This window comes from Pseudopodoces humilis, chromosome 3 (assembly GCF_049639895.1).
Source record: "Pseudopodoces humilis isolate 2021_Gansu_Grassland_sample_001 chromosome 3, ASM4963989v1, whole genome shotgun sequence".
NCBI lineage: Eukaryota > Metazoa > Chordata > Aves > Passeriformes > Paridae > Pseudopodoces > Pseudopodoces humilis.
Genome location: NC_142202.1, coordinates 26,509,961 through 26,531,838, shown reverse-complemented (window position 1 = coordinate 26,531,838; position 21,878 = coordinate 26,509,961). Strand labels below are relative to the sequence as shown.

General features: G+C 39.2%; 1 protein-coding gene across 1 annotated transcript in view; it reads right to left on the bottom strand.

The window, feature by feature from the left end:
• Positions 1 to 347: 347 nt before the first annotated feature.
• The window catches only part of EPAS1 (endothelial PAS domain protein 1), a 74,665-nt gene continuing 53,134 nt past the window's right edge, over positions 348 to 21,878 (bottom strand). Inside the window, exons 5-16 of the mRNA XM_014252896.2 lie at positions 21,629 to 21,747; positions 21,335 to 21,537; positions 13,172 to 13,278; positions 8,513 to 8,660; positions 7,544 to 7,752; positions 6,993 to 7,180; positions 6,066 to 6,176; positions 3,906 to 4,390; positions 2,610 to 2,733; positions 2,403 to 2,520; positions 1,705 to 1,896; positions 348 to 970 (exon numbers count right to left, since the gene is read on the bottom strand). Of these exons, the coding sequence (XP_014108371.1) occupies positions 819 to 970; positions 1,705 to 1,896; positions 2,403 to 2,520; positions 2,610 to 2,733; positions 3,906 to 4,390; positions 6,066 to 6,176; positions 6,993 to 7,180; positions 7,544 to 7,752; positions 8,513 to 8,660; positions 13,172 to 13,278; positions 21,335 to 21,537; positions 21,629 to 21,747 (2,156 nt within the window). The 3' untranslated portion in view covers positions 348 to 818. The remainder of the gene's footprint in view (positions 971 to 1,704; positions 1,897 to 2,402; positions 2,521 to 2,609; positions 2,734 to 3,905; positions 4,391 to 6,065; positions 6,177 to 6,992; positions 7,181 to 7,543; positions 7,753 to 8,512; positions 8,661 to 13,171; positions 13,279 to 21,334; positions 21,538 to 21,628; positions 21,748 to 21,878) is intronic.

Here is a 21,878-nt window from a genome sequence, read left to right as displayed (position 1 = left end):
TAATTAAAAAAAAATCTGGTTTGTGTAAAAAATAAAGGCAGCAACAAAGAACAAAACAAGAAACCTCAACGCAAACACAGGCCTAAAATCCTCCACTGGGGCAAATCTGTAGGACTCCCTTGGCTGTAGAGCTAAGCCAGGTTAAGGCAGCTGAGAATGTGGCTTGCTTCTGAGGAAAAAAAGCTTAAAATGTGCAACTTTCACAGATACCCACAAACATTGAATTTCACCATTCACATTTCTTTCGGTGAAGTGTATAAAAATGAAGGAAAGGGATGGGAGGCAGAAAGCTGGGATTTTTCCTTAGTATGCTTTTCCAGAAGTTATTAAAGTTACAATAAAATAAATGCTGGAAAACAGAAAGACTCAAAAGATTTTAATTTGGCAGATCAACAGAAAACTGTGGTTGGAGATAAAATTTTTTTCATTCATCTTTGGCAATAAAAATACATATTTGCAGTACTACAGCCAAAGTATCACATGATGAGGCATTTATACCACAGCTTTTAATTAGCATGAAATTAAGAAAAAAAACCATTCAGAATATAAATTACAGGTAATGAGATAAGGGGAGGGTCATCAAACTCTCTAAACACCATTTTAATTGCAACAGAGAAAATACAGTAGATGTATTTTTTTTAATATGAATAATAAAGTGAGTAACTTCAAAGGCCACTATTTGGTAATTTGGACAGGTTCAATATCTAAGTAAAATCCTGTAAAAGTGTACTGGTATTAGAAATTGTCTACTTGCAAAAATATATTTAAAAACTGAAGCTGTTTTGAACAGTATAGGCCACGGAACATTATGGGATCACTCAGGTCGCCTGGTCCAGTGCTCGGAGCAGTTCACTGCCCTGCAGCAGCGTCGAGCTGCCCAACACAGGCACGTTCACCTCACAGTCATATCTTGTCAGCTCGGGCAACAAGTAGGGTTCAAAGGAGGGCCCCAGCAGACGACTGGTCATACCTGGAACACAGCAGTAAAGTAAGTTATGGTGCTGAGACCAGAAAGGGCATTTTTTTCCTCCCACCTCTTCTGTTTACACCACCTTCATTCTGTTTTTATGTCAATGTACTTCAAACCACCAGCAGTTCCAGGTATTAGAGCAAATCTGTGCTCTGCCCTTCTTTAAACTGCTGCAAGGGTGTCACACAAACAAGTGAAGTTTTTCACCCCCACCCCCAAACTGAGATTGTTCTGAGAAGAACTGTATTGGTAAAGATGAGGAAAGCTGTAGTAAAAGACATGGTTTCTGAATTGACACCACTCCTCTTATGTACTAAAAAGAACAGATACACGTCCCCTTTAGTTTTACTTATTTCAGAATTTAGAAGGCACATGTTAAGACTCTAACATGCAAACTTCCATATCAATGCTGTTGGTAAACAAAGTTGTTACAAAGTATTGTATTACAAAGATGTAATAATCAATTTTGTAACAAGACAAGAGTATTGATGGAGGATGACAGGTCCTCCAAGGTGAAAAGGTTTAACTGTTTAAAGTTTAAACTGAAATAAGGGTAAAAACACTTTTTGCATATATTACAAATGTAAACATTACGATTTCACACTAAACCACAAAACTAATTCTATATTTTGATTTTTATCATCCTCCACATTTTTTGTGTGGTTTGTCTTTTTCCATGGAATCAGTATTGGAATAAAAAACATTTTCCAATCTCTGTGTTTGACAGCTCTTACCTGATGCTTTATGAGCTGGCTGGACACTGTAGTCCTGACAATGGGAACTGTAAAACAGAGGGGGAAACGCTCCTGCTTTCAAATTTTCACCTGGACTGTCACAGGTGAGTTGATGCTGCTGCTGCTGCTGCTGCTGTTGCTGCAGTTGATTCATTGGCTGGCTCAGACCTCTTGAGTTACAGAAAAATTCATCTGTTATTTAAATAGTAGGAAAATAAAAAGTTAAATTGAGCCAGTGTAATAATTATAGTAGATAATACTGATCCAAAGCAAAGTGAACCTCGATGTGATGATGTTACAGCATAGGCAAATCTGCATCTTATCACTAAGGAAGTCTAGAAACAGCCCCAGCTCTAGCAGTAGTACTGCAGTCAAGATATGCTTGTGTAAGGAAACAGAGTGTTGTAGAGGAACAGTATCTGTTCCAGCTCTGAGATAGTCACACCTTGGGCCAGCAGGAGGTAAACACAGCTCCATTAAGCTGATTTCTGTTCCCTCCGAAGGAAGTGTGTGGACATACATGAAACCTGAAATTGTTCAGCTCTTAGTGATACAACTTGATCTTTAATTTTAGCTTAGTGTAATATTTACAGAGCTTATTTACATTTCCTTTTGAAAGAGCTTTTTTCCTCTATTCAAACTGTCTTAAAACGGTGTTTCAATTTGTTATATTGCAAAACCACTTTCTTTTGTCTTACCAGTAAGAACACTTGTGCTGAGAGACTTCTTTTCTGTAATCAAGGAACAGTTTTCCCCCTTGAGAAATTTAATTCTCTTCCACATTAAGTGAGATGGGTTAATGACAGATGGATCTCCCTAGAATGAGAAGGGAAGCAAAACAAAGAATTACACTGATGACCATGGCGAGTCCAAAGTTGTGAAGGGGATGCATTTCTTATGATTACCCCACTCAGCTGTTGCAAGGTTTGTTCTTCATAATCCAATTGTCGCTTCAGTTTCAAACTGTTAGACAAAGCAAGTCTTGCTGGGTTTACATCTATGCCTCGTTGTCCAAAAGCATCCAGGGGCCTGTGGAGAGTAGATCTTTGTATGTGCACAGGAAGGCAAATCAAAATCCTCTGGTTCATTTATACAGATTCTTCTTTCATTTAAAGACATTTAAGGTGTCTGAGACTTGTCAGTGGACAGATCTCAAACCTCAAATGTTTTTATTTCCTTTTGTTAGTCATCCCACCATCTTTAGAAACTTTTGATGTTTGGGATCAAAGACTTATGAACGTTGAGCATTAACAGCCTCTAGGGATCTCCAGGCAGACAAAAAAATGGTGTGGAAAAAAAGTAATGTAATTCTTAAGAATGGTATTTGAGAGCCATGCATGGCCCCTCAATTTACATGCCGAGTACAACCCACAAGGTCTGACTGGGGACAAACCTTTTCTTTCCAGATGCATATTCAGACGCTGGTATTTCTGCCAACAAGAAATCCTGAAAAGCAAACTGCACAATCTTCATGTTTTAAAGTGACCATTGCTATTTTGTGTACTTTTTGAACACGTCAGTGTGAGCAATATTCATAATTCAAGAGCTACAGAGAATCTTTTAGCTATGAAAACTTATAGGACTGCACCCTCTGATCTACATCTCATCACATACTGTTCACCTGTGTAAGAAAGCAAACAGGTTGTAGAAAAAGAGCCTGCAGTTTAAGTCTTGGCTGTAGTATTTACATATGCCAGCAATAATGTACTTTCATTCCTTTCTCTCCCCCATTTTCTGTTGTGCATACATTTATACAGATTCTTCTTTCATTTAAAGACATTTAAGGTGTCTGAGACTTGCCAGTGGACAATATACATAGAAGGCAAGAAAGTACATGTGTGTCCCTGCTTCTCTGGACCAGTAGGTCTTTTTGGTACTGTTCTTAAATTGCCTAAAGTCAAGTATGCTTTGCAAAATTACTGGTGTAATTTTAACCAGACCTGCAGGAAATTCATTTGCGTATCCTCACAGGCAATGAAAAATTAGCCCACTTCTGCTTCCTCCAAGCTCACTGTCACTGGGACAGCACCACATTAATTTCCCCAGAGCTGCAGTCTGATGCTTATCACAACAAACTGTTTCAGCTGAATTGAGAAAAATTAATTTTCAAGATTATGACCCTTCTCATTTCCCAAAATATTTTCTGGGTAAATATACATAGTTATATTATATATATTATATATACATAGTTAGTTACATACCTTTTTTTATATATGGGCACCCTCTGAGAAGTTATTGGTGGGCCTGAGGGGGAACTTGATAGGGATCCTGAGTATTTATCCATGAGTCTCCATTTTGCAGGAACATATTCTAATGGGGGATCAGGTGGCCACGGGGTGTTTGGTCTTCCTCCCATTGAAGACAGCGGAGTGCTGGCTTGGTCATGGTATGGTGGCAGTGATGACCTACTCATATTGTTGAAGAACACCGATGACAGGGACCCATGACAAGAGTTAATTTTTTCATTTGATAGCTGTGGGCAATATTTCTCTGGGAGGAACTGATTCTGTGAAGTAGGAGCAAGGGGCTGGAAGATGGTAGTCATGCTACTTAGACTCTGCTGGGTATTTTGTGCACTTTCAGAGAGAGGACGTTCTTCTTGGCAGATGGGACTGAGCTGGAAATCTTCTCCATCCATAGGAATGTAAGGAGCCAAGGTTTCAAGATCCAGTTCATTAAAATCAGTCTGTGCAAAGATAAAGTAAGTTCATAAAGAAACTATAAGTTAGTAATAGTTGTGGCAGTTACTGTGATGTGGAATAATAAAAGATGCAAAGCTGAAAAATAAGTGTGCCACATTTACCTAATGAAACTGGTCAGCTCCTGTTTAAAGATGTCTTGTTTCTATGCTAGCATACATGTTCATCATATCATCAGTAGAAAAATTAGGATAACAAACTGAAGGAAAAAACCTCTCAGAGGAGCAGTATTTGTTAAAGCAGCTTGTTTGCAGCCTCCAGCATCACTGTGAAGATGATGTTGTTTCACTAAGCTTTTAATAACTTGTCTGCCAAGACTCTACAACATGTGGCATGTAGTTGAACCTCAGGCCTTTTCATGTTAAAATAAAAAACACAGCTTTCTCACAATCCAGCTGCATGAAAAAAAAGATGTCTAAAAATGCGAGGGTTGAAAAAATTTAGCCAGATGGACACTACCACACTTTAATTGTATTCTTTCTTCCCCTGGAGGACTAGCCATACCCACACTCGCTTCTCTTGGCATTTGACCAGAGCTGAACAGAGAGGATAATCAACACTGGCCCCCCAGTCAACTCATAACACCCCTGCTAGCACTTTTATAATACTCATTTTTTTCCACCAAAGCAGCTGATGTGGTGGGACACACCTGTGCAAGCAGATGCTGAATCTGACAATACTGAAGTTTGGACATATAATGTCTTGCAGTGAGTTTCATCCTGCCTCCACACTTGTCTCCTATCTGTCCACTCTTGCTTTCATTTCTATGTCCAGACTTAGACAAAATTTCTTCAGAATATGGATTACAGCCTACCTAAGCCTCCAAACTGTGTTGGCAAACTGAAGTACCTAATTTGGGCCCCAACACCCGAAACTTTTTGTAGGATTAATAGATAGAGATGTGTGTGAGGTCTGCGCTACCAATCAGCAGTGCCTATTCCTTTCTCTCAACTATGAAGTATAAGCTCTTCACAAAGGCATTTCAAGTATCTAAAATTAAGTAAGCTGAATCAGGCCCACACCTTTTATTCACTAGCTCATTTGCTGTAATGTTATAATAGTGGGTGTATTTATTTACAAGGGAAATTTCTACACTTACATCATTATTAGAATGCAGAAGATTGAGACTGTGTTACTTTATGTGCATGTAATTTTCAACGCTCTCTGAAAACCTCTGAGAGGCAAAAGAGGAAGCATATATCTAAAATGAGTTTTCATTTTGTAGTTAAAGGACATATGTGCTATGAGGGGCATTCCTCTCTCATTTGGTTGTTTTGCAAGAATTGGTTTGTTTATATTTTGTTCTAGAAAGGATGTTTATTCATTAGTCATTTGGCTGGATTTAAAAACAAATTGCTGTTGCTTATACTCCTTATCCAATCGACAGAAGCCTCCAAATTTTGAAAGCTCTCTGGTGATCATTTCTTCTTAGCACTGCCACCACAGTGACACTCCAAACCTTGTGTTTCAGAGAGTTAGGGACAGAGATTGACCTGGCAGCTTTTGGAAGTGCACTGTTTTGTTAATGTGCGTCAGAGATTTGGTGTGCACATGCAAATGCAGTTTAAATGCTGTATCCCAATATCTGCACACACAACATGCAGCTGTACTGTCTACTAGCAGGACTGATGTTGGTGGCTTTTGGAAGAGAAAGTTCATTACCTGGGAGGTGCACTGACTTTTTGATTCTGTGTCCATGGCAAAAAGTTTTTCAATCACCTCGATCTTAAGATCTTCATCCACAGAAGTGTAATAATCTCCTGGGCTGCTGGGCTGCATGGAAATAACCATTTGTTATAAGCAGGAAGACAACCACAGTTATGGCTGAGCATCGTGTCATTTACACCATGCTGTTACTCAGTAACAGATCTTTCCTATGTAGAACTGTCCACTTCTATTCCAGAAACGCTTTTCTCTGACACAAGATTGTCAGTACAAAACATAAGCACCCATTACAGGAACCTAGCTGTCATCCTATTTTAGATGTTTTTTGGCAACTTAGACCAGGAACAAGAAATATACACCATTAGATACTTTTGTCAAGAAAGAAGATGCTTAACAATACCACCATGCTTTTCTTAAGACTGGATGCCCTCTGGTTCCAGCTCTTGAAGGCAGTGCTATGGAAGCATGTTCATTTCTTCAGTGGAAACTCCACGGAGCTGCTCTCAAAAGCCTGACTTGGCTAAGCTTTCTAAAAGCTACAGCTTCTACTTAACAGAAGGAGGATGGGTCTGGGGCAATAATCCCAGTGACCACACAATTCTACATTGGCTTTTTAGATAAGGGTAAATCCATGAAAGGTGGTAGCATGTTCTCCTACTAATGGTTTTATATGTTACAGTAATACTAAGGGACAGCTGGGAGACAATGAGGACTGAAGTCTGAAGCCAGGATATTGCTCCCATTTGATAGTTTTGCTGCTAATTCTTAAGGGATGATGCAGTACAGGAAGGCTAGAGATACTCTAGGCCTTGCTAAATAAGCAGTGAAAACAGGACTGCCAACACAAAAATGTTGTCTACATCTATTGATGGGATTTGCATACAAAACGTAACATGCTTTTAATGTTTTTTAAGCTCTTCTTACCGTGGAACAACTACTGTTGCTGCTTGCACTTGGAGTACTGTTGCCAGGTGCAATCTGAGGCATTGTAAAAGATGGTATTGTCAGTGTTTCACCTTGAGCAGGGTGGCTTTTCACTTCCACTGGCCATGTTTTGTTTGGTGTCAAAACAGCACTGGTGAAGGCAGGGGCTTCCTCAAATTTCTGTGTTCCTGGATAGGAATTGAACAATATTAATGAATATTTTTAGCTGGTGCAGTGTTATGATATAACTGCAGCTATTCATTAAAAGTAAACACTGCTCCTAGTTGCCATGACAATAAGTTGGCATAGACTTAATGCACGTTATTTAGTCAGCAAGAAAGCCTGATTCTCATTCACAGAAATTTTCCACTGGTGTGAGCATGTGGGCTCTTTTAGCCATTACTCCCAATTTGTACACACAGCAAATAGACCTTGTCTATTAAGTTTCTAAATGTAGGTTATCCTGAGTATTATACTCACAATATGTATACTCACAATGTAGGAACATTGTGGTTCTTTGTTGCACAAAAATAATTTATACAAATACTAACCAAAATCCAGGGAAATAATGGCATCACCAGGTGTTGGTGCCAGCTGAGCAAGTTCCTCTGGTTCTTCCTTTAGCTTAGTAAACAAGAAGTCACTCTTCTCTGTTGCAGGGATGCTGCTGTCAGAGGCGGTGTTCATTGTTAGCAGGTGAGGCTTGAAGAGTGATTCTGTTTGGTCCATGGAGAACATAACATCGTTCTTCTCAATTTCACTATGAGAGAATAGGTTTTAGGCAGTTTGTACCATAAAGATGAAAGATGTGGATAAAGTAGGCAGTACAAACTCTCTGAAGCTGGGGCTATAGGAGAATTTTGGCCTCTCAGTTGCGTGCCAGGCTCTTGACAGGCGAGGCACAGTTCCAGCGTTGCTGAGCACCACCATTTCGGATGACGCAGAGAGTGTGGTCAGGACTTCTGTGGGAATACTCAGGGCTTTGTTGCTCTGCTTTTTAAAGGGATGTAGTCAAGGTTATAATGACCCAGACTATCACTCAAATAACTATTTCCTATTTTGGCCCCAACTAGGACCAAAAAAACTTGAGTTTTGCCAAATGAAGGCAAACCTTGTGATTGGTCCTGATTTTTAAGGCTGTAAATAGCTTCTCCTAGCAACATACGATACAGTTACTACTTAGTTTTATCTCTTGGTCACAGCATTAGAAAAACAAAACGCATTAGCAGTTGGGTTACACAATACAGTCTTATAAGCAGACCTTATATTCTGTTGTATGAGCACAGCAGCCACTCTGCAGAGGAGAAAGGCTGTGGTGTATTTCGACAGCATGTATGGGAACAGGCATGCCACATTTTTTATTGATGTCTAATATCAATAAACAAGACTGAACAAACATGACTAAACTGATTTTGGAACAACAGTGTTGAATAAATAGACCCTTAAAAAGCTCCTCCAAATATTGCATTTCTCCAGCACATGAATGCACATGTGAATTCTGGTGTGTCCCCTGTACCCACCTCAGCACGTAGTTGACACAGACAATGCACTGGGGCTGCAGGTTTCGGGTATTGTAAATCACCGTTCCTTGGGTCTCCAGCCATACATATCCCCCGTGCTTGGCAAGCATACGGTACTGGCCTGTCACTACTTGACCTTTTGTACACACTGAGAAAAGAGGGCAGAGATATAAATAATGCATCAGGACAGGTACACTCAACATGTAACACTTGTTTTAAATACACCGGCTCCTGAGTTTTCATTATGCAGAAGTGCACAAGGCATTTGTGGACAAGGATGTGCTTACCTTCAGGGAAATTCAGCCGTTTTAAACATGAAAGGGGCTGCTCATTTCAGGTGTCTACTCAAGACTGTAAATTTGAATTCTGGCATTTGAATTCTTGAGATGGTCTGAATGTTCAGATCAGAATGTGGAATTTTAAAAATTTAAAAATAATATAATTTATAATTTAAATAAAATTTAATATAATAATCTCAACTCCCAAAATAATGCCTGCCGACTGCTGCCTATTGACCCTGTTGTAGAAGTGTCTCAGTTTGGGCTCCCAAATTGATCTGTAGAAAAGAGAATTTATTGAGGAAACTATAGTTTCCTTATTTGGGTAATTGATAAATATAAAAATCAGGTGATTTTAAAACTATATTCACTAAGATTTTTTTTTTTAATAAACTAAGATCTCATGATAGTAATATCATTCTTAAAAAGGTATCAAAATTAAGAATAGTAAACAGGACTGCTTTGTCTAGACAAAAAGCTGAACTACTATATTTCTTCCACTGGTTGAACTGGTTGATCTGTGTTGTTCTTCCATTCCAAGAGCTTGGAATTAGCAGCCTAGAAGAAACCAAGACTCACATGACCAAATCAAATAATGTTTATTTAACTGTTTTTTTTAACTATCCTGTGTTTCTCAAACAATAAATTGACAACAGTAGAACTTAGGTTTAAATATTCTAAATGTTTGAAGGCTGAAATCTGTAGCCCTGCTACCCTCCAATATTTTGCAATATTTGCAGAGGATGAGTTTTCAGTGTGGAGCTTTGGACTTTTGAAATGTAAGGTTTTATGATGTCCTGTCTGTTGTAAATTAAAGCTGTCAGTGAAGGAAAAATAATGTTCATCAATGGCAGAAAAATTAGGGCTAGAGTAGACAAGCTGTACTTTCACTAACAAGAGCTTGTACCTGTAAGCAGACAGTTACACTGAATAGCCGCTGAAGTGGGAACTGGATTAACTAAACCTTTGACCACACATTGACAGCCTTTCCTGTTAAACAGCTTTTACATCCAAAAGAAGTATGCCATCAAACTAATGCCCTAGAAATAATGCAGTTTGACTCAGGAGGACTGGAAAATTGATACCATGGTCTTTTTACAGAAAAATTCCATGTGAATGTGGCCATTAAAAGAAGCTGTTTATTGTCAGCCTCTCTTACATCGCCACTATACAAATGTACAAATCCAGGCCTGTGAAATACAACAACTGTTTTGCAGATAATTGTTGCTGTGTTTATCCTTCTATTTCTGAAGTTTGTTTGTTTTCTTCCTAGGAGTATTTAATCATCCTTCATTTAATTCATTTAGACAAAGTAGAACATTACTTTTATTGATTAAATACTTCTGGTGGAACAAAATCAAAAGGCTTTCATTTCAAAGTGTTTTAGTGACTGGACTGTTCTGCTCTGTTTGTGAAGCATAATTACGCTGCTTCCTAATCATCAGCTCATCAATAAGAGTCACAATGTAGGCGCCTGTTACATTACAAAGAAGCTTTTTACTGCTTTAATCTTTTTTATTATTATTATTCAAAGCATGTCATGTTCTGATATAATAAAGTACAGCAGAATCCCTCCATGGGGTAATCTCATAAATTACTAATACACTTGTAACTGCTGACTTTGTTATCAATGCTACATTTAAGGTTCTGCCTTCAGTGTGAACTTCTCACATCTCTATTCTTTTTTACTTTTTATAAAGTATACATTACCTGTATCTGTACAGAACTAGTTACATGTCAATGAAATAGGCTCCAATTATATTCCTTATCTTTGTGCAGAGAGAGGGAGAAGGTGGGGATGAATTTAATAGAACACAAAACCACGATTCCCTTGGAAGGCTTGCTGAACTTCTGCTAACTGGTGGGCACCATCAGAATTGATGACTGCATTATTGCAAGGAGCTGTATTCTATACAGAGCATATTTCTAATAAATATTATTGTTTAATAAATGCAGGTCTGCTGAACATGATTTTTGAGGTAGCTATTTCCAGATACAAAAGGACATGGCATTTTTATGTTTTGTCAAGTCGCAGCTTGCTGTCACTTTGTGGTTGTTCTCTGACTTGGTAAGAAGCTGATGGTCCCAGAAGACACAAGAACTATTAATCTTAGCAAAACTAAAGGGGCCAAATTTGATGGTGATTTAAACTGAGAGTTCTGTTGTGGGAAATTGCATTTATCACTGCAATAGACTTTGGTCCTGTGCTTCCAACAATAAAAATGTAATCAATACTGACCCTATGCTATCATAAACAGAACTATGGAACAGCTGATTCTAAACATTTTTAACCTGTGCAGTGCCTTGAAGACTTTTGCTGGTTAAATACCACCCATCTAAGACTTACTCTTGCCCTCATTCTGCTTCTTGATCAGACCAGGTACCCTGCAGCAAGTTTGTAAGACATGGCCCTTTTCAGTGGGCACAAACTGCATCTGGACACACCCTGCACGATGTAAGGGTAATTGAATTGCTGGAGTCAGGAGCAACATGTATTAATGCCTGGTCATTGTAGATACTAGAAACTGTCCAGAAATCTTTGCATGGACAAGTAACTCAGTGCCCCCATTTCATTAACTAGATGGGGATCACCAACAAGGGCTTGCTCACCTTCCCTTTCACATTACCAAATGGATTGCCAGCTCCCATTTTATTCCTTCCCTGGTAGTATCCCATTCTTAGAAATCCAACCCAATGATTCAAAAGCACCAGTGCAGCACACCCCCCTGATTTCACAGGATGATTTTCAATAGCCCAGCACAGGATATTAACATCCTATCTATAAATATCACTTATTCATTTTTACTGGTAAAAACACTAACATATTACCTAAGAAACCATTTTAAAAATTACATTCCCAGATAACTCTCACTGAGTATGGGCTGATCTATTTTTTTTCTTTTAAGCAGCTTTGGAAGCAGAATGATTCATATCAACACTGTTTTCCAGTATACAACTTTCATCACTGCCAAACACTTTTTCAAGAAACATTTCAACTTAAAACTGTCCTGAATCTTTGCCATTGGAGCTAACCCCTTAAGGTGAGACAGCTATTCTTTGCTGCAACTTTTCTCTGGGAAGTACAGAAATACTTCCTGTAATTCTATTTGGTGGCCAATTCCCTATAGACATGACTTAAGTCATGGGCTTTTTCCTGAGGACAGAAGCCTTCATCACAGCAACTACAAGGTATATGGGGTTTGTTTTTTGATCTTGTAGGTTCCAGTCTAGCTGTTTTGCTTTGTTTCTATTAAAAGAGCATCTGCAGAGGTTTTAGTGATGTGCTGCTTAGAACTCTCCAATAAACTGGTTTGGGGGCCGTAACAGCCAAGGGTGGGAAATGTTATTTGTACATTAACACACTAACTTGTCTCCAGCCAAAGCACTAACTCTTAAGAACAGAGACTGAAAATTTAAATCCAATTATTTTAAGACACTTGATGTGAAAGAGATGGAAATTTTGTGGCCTGCTGAAGAGAGGAATCTTGGATTTGATCTCTGCTCCCAGAATAATTCAGATACTTTACTTAAAGAGCAGCTAAAACTGGCAGTTCCCATAGGCATAACAATAACAAAATCTGTTATACAACAATAATAGCATCTGTTCCTGGAAGTAGGTATTGTTTTCATAATGAATACCCCTTTAAGAAAACCTCCTTGCACATCAACTTTGGATGGGGAAGATAGTTGTTACTTGGTAGCAAAAGAGAGACATTCAAAAAAACACTATTTCCCTTTGGCTCTGTCTGCTGAGTCCAACAGCACATGAGAAAGATAATCACAGAATGGCTTGGGATCTTTAAAAGACTTTAAAGGGATCATCTAGTTCCAGCCCCTGCCATATGCAGGGACACCGTCCACTAGACCAGGTTGCTTCGAGCCACGTCCAACCTGGCCTGGAGCTCTTTCAGGTATGGGGCAGCCACAGCCTCTCTGGGCAACCTGTTCCAGTGCCTCACCGTCCTGATACTGAAGACTAAAGCTCCCTTCAGGTACTGGAAGGCCACATTTAGGTCACCCCAATACCCTCTCTTTTCTTTTTGAACAATCCCAATTCTCTTGACCATCAGGAAATGCCCTTCTCACCAGGCTAGAACTGCCAAACTCAGCTTTTCAAACTTTCAGCTGAACCTTGCACTATACCTTACAGAGACAGTGATTTTCTTCTCTAACATCCAAGTTTAGTTTTAATTATATCAAAACCCAGACCCCCTGGAAGGGTCAGCAGATTTCAGCTAGGCAAGCACAGTAATCTGGTGTAAATACTGCTCTTGGAGAGTATCTTCACAAAAAATGCACTTGTATTTTCAACTATGTATTGAGGTACACACAATTTATGCTTTACATGCAAACAACAAAGAAAAATAAGAATGTGACTTACAGTTCTGATGGCTTTTGGTCATACTCTCTGAGTCCAAGGCATGGTAGAACTCATATGCTGAACGACCCAGCAGCTCCTCTGGATGGTATCCAATCAACTCTGTTATTCTTGTTCAAGAAAAAAAAACAAGTATTTAAAATTCAGGCAAAATGAGAAGTTCTAAGCTTCCAAATACATGAGGAGCTATAGAGGATTTCCGATCACGTTCTGAAATATCCATGTTGAGAATAAACTGCCTTGTCCTACTACTGGAATAAAAATTCCTAAAGATATTAATGTGTGCACTGCAAATCCTCCTATGCCTATTGCATGCTATCTCTAATAGAAGGTATCAACTTTTGCTACTGACAGAGCTCTCAAGCTGCCCACTACATGCAGAAACTCCCAACAACCACCATTCAAAATCAAATACATGTGAGAGGGGTAGTGGCTGCTGCCACTGTATGTGTACATTTTAAAAACACACACAAAATGGTTAAATCACTACTTTGGGCACTGCATTTCATAAAATAACACTAGGTGAGAAATTATGGGCAGTTAAAAGGAAAAAAAAATGCTCATCTATTTAATTTTTCCTCAATCATTTGAAAACTCTGGCATATAGATTAGGTTACTTGGGTGACTAATCCACAAACTAAGTAGGATTTTACACAAAGAAAGCTATGATCTCAAAAACTAGACCTTTTTTCAGAGTCTTTTTTTGAGGCAAGACAGGATTTCTCAGAAGTTCCTGAATCAATGAAAATAGGTCATCAAACTGTACAGATGATTTTCTCTAATGAGGGAGTGAAAGAAAAACACTTTATTTCAGTTGGAAATACCATCACACACAGCTTTACAGGAAATGTGGTAGATTTTAAAAGTACATAAAAAATTAATTCAAAAGCAAAGATTATCTTCTGGTTTACAAGACAGTGACACTCTTGGATACATCTTCCTACCTCTGAAATTGTTATAATAACCTGTAAAACAGAGAACAGCAGAAGGAAGGACACAAACTCATTGTGAAGCTGTCATAAACCTTTAAAAGCTGGAAGGTTTGCAAATAATGGTCACATCTTGCAGCATTTCACAACTGTCAGTGGCAAAGACTAGGTTTTATGCCACATCACTAACTCACTCGGAATGGTTTTATCTGCCGCCACCAGATTTGATTTGTGGTGTTGCTACTTTTAAGAGGCATCCTCAGTTTTTTATACTCCCTGGAAGGCTAAGCCCTTTGGACACAAGCATGTCTTTACAAGACAGACATGTAAATACTGTAAAACAAACAGCAAGAGCACGGCATTCATCTCCTGGACCCCCCTACAGCAAGGAAGACACATAAGATGGGACTATTTTGTGTATGGCTTGAACACCAAGGTATTGAGTCAGCTTTTCCCTGCCTCTATCTCCACAGAACTCTGTAGCTCATAGCCCCAGCACCGCTTCGTTTTGTCACTCTGAAAACTATTCTCTGTCCTGCTTTCCATGGAACAAACCTGGGTTTATAATTGAGCAAAAGCTGTAGCTTGTATTGGGTTCCCCTCAAAAACTTACTCTTCTGTTTATGTTTCCAGTTTTATTTACATTTAAAATTAGACCAACAAAGGGGAAATGTTTGAATCCAGGTTTTAAAGAGTTTTTTTACTCTCTTCACTGACAAGCTTCTGACCTTTTAAATTGTATCCCACTCAAATCTAACCTTCTCTGAAATCACAATTGTTTTTTCTTTGTTATTGAAAAGTACTTCTCATAACGAATTGGTCATCAAAGCTGAATCATCAGAAGAAAACAACAAATACTGAAAGAGCCCTAATAAAATTAAGGCTCAAAATACAGTTGCTGCTTGCCTTTACACAGCCAGCTGGGACACACTGGTGTAAGCAACCAGAGGCTTTTGCCAAGACCAGTGTAAATGGTCTATAAAATCAGAAACTATGGCCTTTGGCTATATAATGGCACAATACCATAAAGCCATTCCAGTTAATTTGGAGCTCATCAAAATGGGAGGGATTTTAAAATTCAAGAAGTTGAGTATTTACTCTTAATCCAGTCACTGGGAGCTTAGAGCCAAGTGGGGGTTCAGCAGGGAGAAGGAAAACAAAATTAAAATAATGGAGTAAAAACAGAAGCACCATGCACCCAGCAGCAGCAGTGCAAATCCAAACCCACATTACAGCCTTCATGGAAGTCAACAGTGGAACTGAGATAGCAAACAAAAAATGCATGTTACAGCAGGCTGAGGGACTCTTCTCATATGGGAATTGTAATATCTCTTCAAAATTTATGTATTCCAGTCCTGTAATTCCCCTCAAACTGTTCCTTGCTGTTCATAATGAGTACCCTCACTGTAAAATTACTCTTCTTGTCATTCCATGGCACAAAATGACTTGTGGTACAATCCTGCTGTGACAATGTCAAATTGAATTAGATCTAATATAATCTTGGATGGCAGTTAGCAAGTGGTGGGTTTTACTAGAAGCAACTGCATGAAAAACTTACATTAAAAGATAAAAATAAGAGATAAAAAAATTACCCACAAACCCCACAACACTGGCTAAGTTCTAAACCCATGCCTGGTAACAGTGAAATACTAATGAAGAGTAATTGTTTTAAAATAGTTACTTAAAAAAATAATAAAAAATGGCTAAACAGCCACTATGCTCTCATTGACTGATCTGTTTATCTGTTAACACTATTCAGATTCATTCCACTTCTCTTTAAAGACTACTCAGATTGACATGATTTTTTAAAAAAAATATTGTAGAATGTTTCATTTTCCCACTCACAAAACCCCTCTAAAACTGGCTGACAGTGTTTCCTAAGTACATTTTTAAATACCACTATTTTATAAAAAACACTCTCTCTCCGATAGTTGTTATCTCTATTAGTTTTGGGTGCATAAATTGGCACTTCACACCCTCCTTTATTCCTCCCATGGTGCTGCTGACCCTGAAAAGCTTAAAAAAAAATCTCGTAGGCTGCAGGCTGCGCAGGGCTGGAAATCAGGTTAGCGTATTTTGTGCCACATTATGCACCAGGGTTGAAGTGGGCAGCTATCCCTATACTCATCACAGCCATCCTGTGGCTCTCCCAAGATGTTCATGGAAGAAGACTGGGCAAAGCCAAGAGCCTGACCAGCCCCTGGGCCAGGAGGCAGCGAGTGTTCTAGCACAGGTCCTTCTACTGACCTCACCTGAGCATTACTTTGAGGTTTGCCAGTGAGGCAAACTCTAAACCCTCTAAACTCTGTGTGCTCTCCACACAAATCCTCTTAGAAACACAAGATGCCAAGTGAACGCACTAGGCATTTAGAGGACTAAATGCAAAGGAAAAGGCACCCCATGGAGCTAGGAGGAGGAGGAGTATGTAGCTAAGAAAGTCAGGAAAATGTCTACGTCCCACAATACCAAAGGATCATTTACAAAACTGAGTTCAGACACAAGACTTCTACTTTTGTTAAGACACCAAACAGAAAATTGCTCTTTGTGCAAGCTGTGGAATGACAAAATTAGAAAACAAACTGTGTGGTGGTTTTAGATGGCATTCCTGTCATGGTAGGCTTTGTGTTTCCTTTGCATCTGTAGAATACTAATTAGTAAGATAATAATACTTTTTTGCTGAAGATGAGAGGTGGGCTATGAGGCTGTTTATTTTCCTATTACCAACTTGTTTCTGAGAACACAAATACCTTTGGGGGAATCTTAACTTTTGCCTGACTGTCATTTCAGTTTTCTAAGCTAAACTTGTCATGATATACAGAGGTCAAAATCTTAGAAAACACAGTGAAGAGGTGGGCAATAGCCATCTACAGTAGGCGACCTGTCCCAACTGCCTCCACTAAATGTGTTTTGAGCACTTTTTCAGTTTCCTTTAAATACACAATATATATAAGTATCTTAATATTGGATTTTAGGGACATGGAATAAATGCAAATTTTGTGCCTAGGGTATGCAATTAACAAACAAGCGATCTGAATTCTATTTCTAGGTTTGTACAACTTTGCCCTATTTTATGTCTTTGAGACATAGCAAAGCAATCAAAGCTCACTGCTTGGAGGCTGCATTTTCTACAAGATGAGCTAGTTCAAGTATTTTGTTTTTTATTAAAATTGTGCTTTTCTGTCCCTTTATACGAGCACAAAGCTTGTTATTGTGTACTATTTCTTGAGTTAAAATAGCATGGTAAGAACCATCAGGACTGAGAAGTCAGGCTCTGTGGAAGACTGCTCTAATGTTTACTGCCTACGAAAAATAGCTGGGTATATATTCATCGGGCCCTGTGTGGACTGTGTGTGAGGGTGTGGATCACTTAACAAAGTCTTTCTGTATTCAAATTGTTACCAAGTTATTGATGTTAAATTGGTCTTGAAGGGAACAAACAAAATGAAGTTATACTTAAAGCATAATGAGTTAAAAAAAAAAAAAAGAGAGAGAAAAAATCATAAAGCCTAACATAGACACTTAGGCCTGGTGTAAAGCACTCTGTCAGCCTCCTAGAGCAGGCAGTGTGACAGTCTTGCCAACTAACCACATTTCCTCTCAAAAATATTCATGGCTGCTTCTACTCTAACCCCGGCCAATGAAAAATAAAACCAAAATGCAAAATCCTGGGACCCGGGGCCATTACTGAGCAGGATGGATGGCCTGGGAAAGTGTATCTGCCCTGTGAGAAAAAAAAAACCCACTTGTATACATGAAAATCTTCACCAGGACTGTCACTCCCACTCATTTTGTCTACCTAAATCAAGGTTTTGTTATTAACAAAAGAAGTAGCTCACATTTTACTCTTAAATATGACACAGACCAAAAGTCAGCTTTGTCAAATGTGGATCTTTGGCTTCAGATATCACCACTTCACTTTGTCTCCATACTGCATTTTTCCCTCAGCAGGAATAAAAGGACAGGAGGTCCATTCAAATGCTTCCCTGTGTTCTCATTTAACTTAAAAATATTCCCCAAGTATAGGTCAAATAGAAAATTGACTTACATCCTCATCCAAAGTCCTGTGCCTACATATTTAGGCATATCTTATTTACTGGGACATAACTGGAAACACAGTAAAACTCAGTTTCCTATCAGTTGGGCACAGCCTGGATCCCACATGAATACTTATATGGGAAATCTAACTGGGACCGACACTGTGGCATTGTATCTTCCTGCACCATCCTATTCTGATCACCACATATCCTCTGCTACTCCTTTTGTCTTATTCAACTCTACTGTTAAAATGTTTCAGGAAAAGGGAGAAAAGGATATATAACTAATCGGGTTTCTAGTAACCAGGGACATACTATCCCCCACAGCAAGCCATGCCTTGAAGTAAGTGCAGATGCCACCAAGGTAACAAAATTGCCTTAGTACAAAGACATGTCTTTTCTTCTGACTAAAACACCCTCACTGTCAATCTTTCCTGACACAAAAGCATTTTGCAGCTGAACTAAACCCTCACTTGGATTATTAAATTGTACCACTGATCAGCATTTCTCTATTACAGCTAAAATAATCCTTCCTGTAAACCACTTAGCCAAGGTAAGTGGAGCAAGGGAACAGTTTTAAATCATTCTCCAGGAATGGCTGAAGCAGGCACTTAATAGAACAACCCTTATTTATTATTCATACCCATGAACCTTTCTCTACAGGCTCATCACCTCACAAAAACTGTTTTAAGAATACAAACATATCCCACCTAACCACTGTCAAGTCATAGGTGCACATATATAATTTATTTTTGGAAGGCAAATTATATGGGCTACTGTCTCACATGTTTTAAATGACGGCCAGTCTTGTCTGCTCCTTATTACACCTACCCTATACCCTTCTAAGGAAAAGCCAACTAGTTTATGTCACAAAATACTGTAAGGTAGCCAGCCTATATTTTGCATGTTGCTTTGTGACAGACAGAGACTATGAGCTTTCCTAAGGAGATTATACTCAGAAATCCATGAATTTCTTTGATTGAGTGCATTGAAAATAAAAACTTAATGCTCCCTGGAAGCAGACCTGTCCACACCAGATGAACTGCAAGGAGGATAGCAGGACCACTGCAGAAGCCTGGTAGAGGAGGCACACTCCCCTCAATGATACCAGCCCTGAACTGGAAAGACAGTGTCCCTTATGGAGCAATGAACTGTGCCAGCCCTGCTCCATTGCTGCAGAAAGGACAGAGTACGCAGAAAAGAGTAGGCATCTGACTGGCACATGCTGCCTCCCTCCTCTGCTCCCCAGCCTGGATTTACATTCTTGGCATAAGCTGCTCCTTCAATGCAATTTGTCTAGCAGCACTGTATTTGATAAGAACAGCTGAGTGTTTTGCCTTTTTATGTGTCTAGTGATGTGTCGCATGCTGGAAAGAAACCAACATCCCTCTGGGAGGAAAGTGGGGGACAGGTGGATCTGCTGTGGAGAACCTGAAAAGTTTGTGAGGTCTCTTCCTTCTCTGCCCTGGCAATCTGTTTGCAGCTTTACCAAAATCTGAGTAACACAGGAATGAAACATCCAACCAAAACTATCCTGTAAAAAATGTTCTACTTTTTAGTCTGGTTTTAGAGAAAAAAATTTCTAAAATCCCTACAAGTTCAATCCTCCAGAGGAAGCTGTTGTATTTCACTGCCATGTGAAACATTTTCCCTGTAAATAAAATGTTCACTATTTTAAGACAAAGCATACTATTTCATTATTTTTAAAATAAGCATGTGTATCTTTAATGGGATGGCATCAGTCCCTCTAATTCTCATTTATAATGGTTTATGCATTAAGAGACATGTGAATGCTGCAATAAAGCAAAATCCTCTGCTACTCTCCTGTAGCCTGCCACTGAATGGCCCCAGCAATTCAGAGCATATTGTTTTTAATAATGAGTCACTACCATATTGTTGCTTCTCCCTCCAGCAGCAAAATCCTATTCATAACTCAATAGTTTCATGCTGAAAATATTAGCATGGGAAAAAGTTTGATTGTGATTACATCAGAGACCGTTTCTAGTTACTTGCTGCCCAGTTCTCAGAGAGGTCAGAAGGCCAGTTGCAAGTTTGACACTTGCAATCTTGCTTTCATCCACAGCTGCTAACATGACAAGTTTATATGGCTGCTTCATCACACTGTTTAAAAAAATAATCTTAGCAGTTTAAAAAACCCTTCAAAGGTTGAAGAAATCAACAAAAATGTTGGTCCTGTGAGTTTCTGCATAAGTTGCAAGCATGTGTATAATCTCACTGGTAACCCTACAGGCCCCAGAGGTTGCCAGCATCTCTGAATTTCAGGAGACCAATTTCTTTAGGCAGAAAAGCACATCTTAAATTTAGGGATGACCTCATAAACTTAAAAAAAACCCAAACAAACCCTAAATCCACAGCAGTAAAGACAGGACTTTCTGGGCAAATGGAGCACAGGAAGGTACTTCATGGGGAGGGATCTCTGGCATGGATCACCTGCATGCATAGAAGATGGTTATCACAGTACACAGACAGGGAGAAGAGGTAGATGGCATGAAATGCCATGGAGATCCCAGGACAAGTCTGGCAGGTGGAGACTAGAGGGACCTCCATTTTTTCCACTCAAGAGTGAAGTGTGGGGAGCAGAGGACAAGCCCCTTGCCTGATCCAAGGTCCTCCCCTCCCCTTCATTTCGTCACTAAATTGTGCAGGGAGAAAACCAATAAAGGCTGTTTGCTTTTCATTGAGCAAGAGGCTGCAACTCCATTTCAGAGCAGCAGGTACTTTGGATACCTTGGCAATTCCTGGTTAATGTAGAGCATGAAGTACTTGCCAGCTAACTGATAACAGCATCCTGGGCCAAGCCAACCATAAAACAGACCTTGACTAAGGTCTGTACAACATGCCATGGGACACGCTCTCTAAAACATGAGAACAGGAACCCTGTAAACCCTTCAGTTTGTTAAACCCCAAGAAGCTAATGTTTGTGCCTCCAAGTTGCCTCATCTTCTGCCAGTAAAATGGAATTCCTCACTTGGCAGGATGAGGAAATAGAGCAGGAATACAGTTTCACCTAAACTGAAATTTTTGAGGTGGATTAAGTGAGCCACTAAATAGCTGTTTCGGTAACAGGCTGAATTTTCTTCTAGTCCTTGCTGACCAGGTTCACACAGGACATTTGGAAGAGCTGCTTGTTTTGTTCAAGAAGATAAAATCACCTCTGGAAAGAAAAAAGTAGTGGAGCATACCTGTCATCACAGTAAGTGAATTTCATGTCCATGCTATGGCGACTCAGGAAGGTCTTGCTGTCCAGGGGGATGTCAATGTTTGAAGGGTGCTGAATAGGCTCGCACATTATTATAAGGCAGGTAAGAAGAGGTTCCTTATACCCACACAGAGTGTGAGGAGGGCAAGTGTTGTACACTTTGACTTGTCCAGTGCAGTGCAAAACCTGAAATAACAAGAAACAAAGGATGTATTTTCTCTTAACATCAAAATGTCTACTAAAATCAAACCCACTTAATTTGGCTCAAATATTGTACCTTCCATGTGGCAGACTTAAGGTTAACAGTTCTGCCCCTGTTGGTAACAGTGCATTTCATCCTCATGAAGAAGTCACGCTCAGTTGACACCTCTTTGCTTTTCTTTCCAAAGCCTGGACCTGTATAAAGGCAAATTAAAGCAAATTAATTTTCTCATTTTCTTCCTTGATTTCTTCTACTTGTAAGCATGAAGGATTCAAGAGAAATAACAGACCAATTCTCAGATAATTTACCTGCAGAGACCATCAAA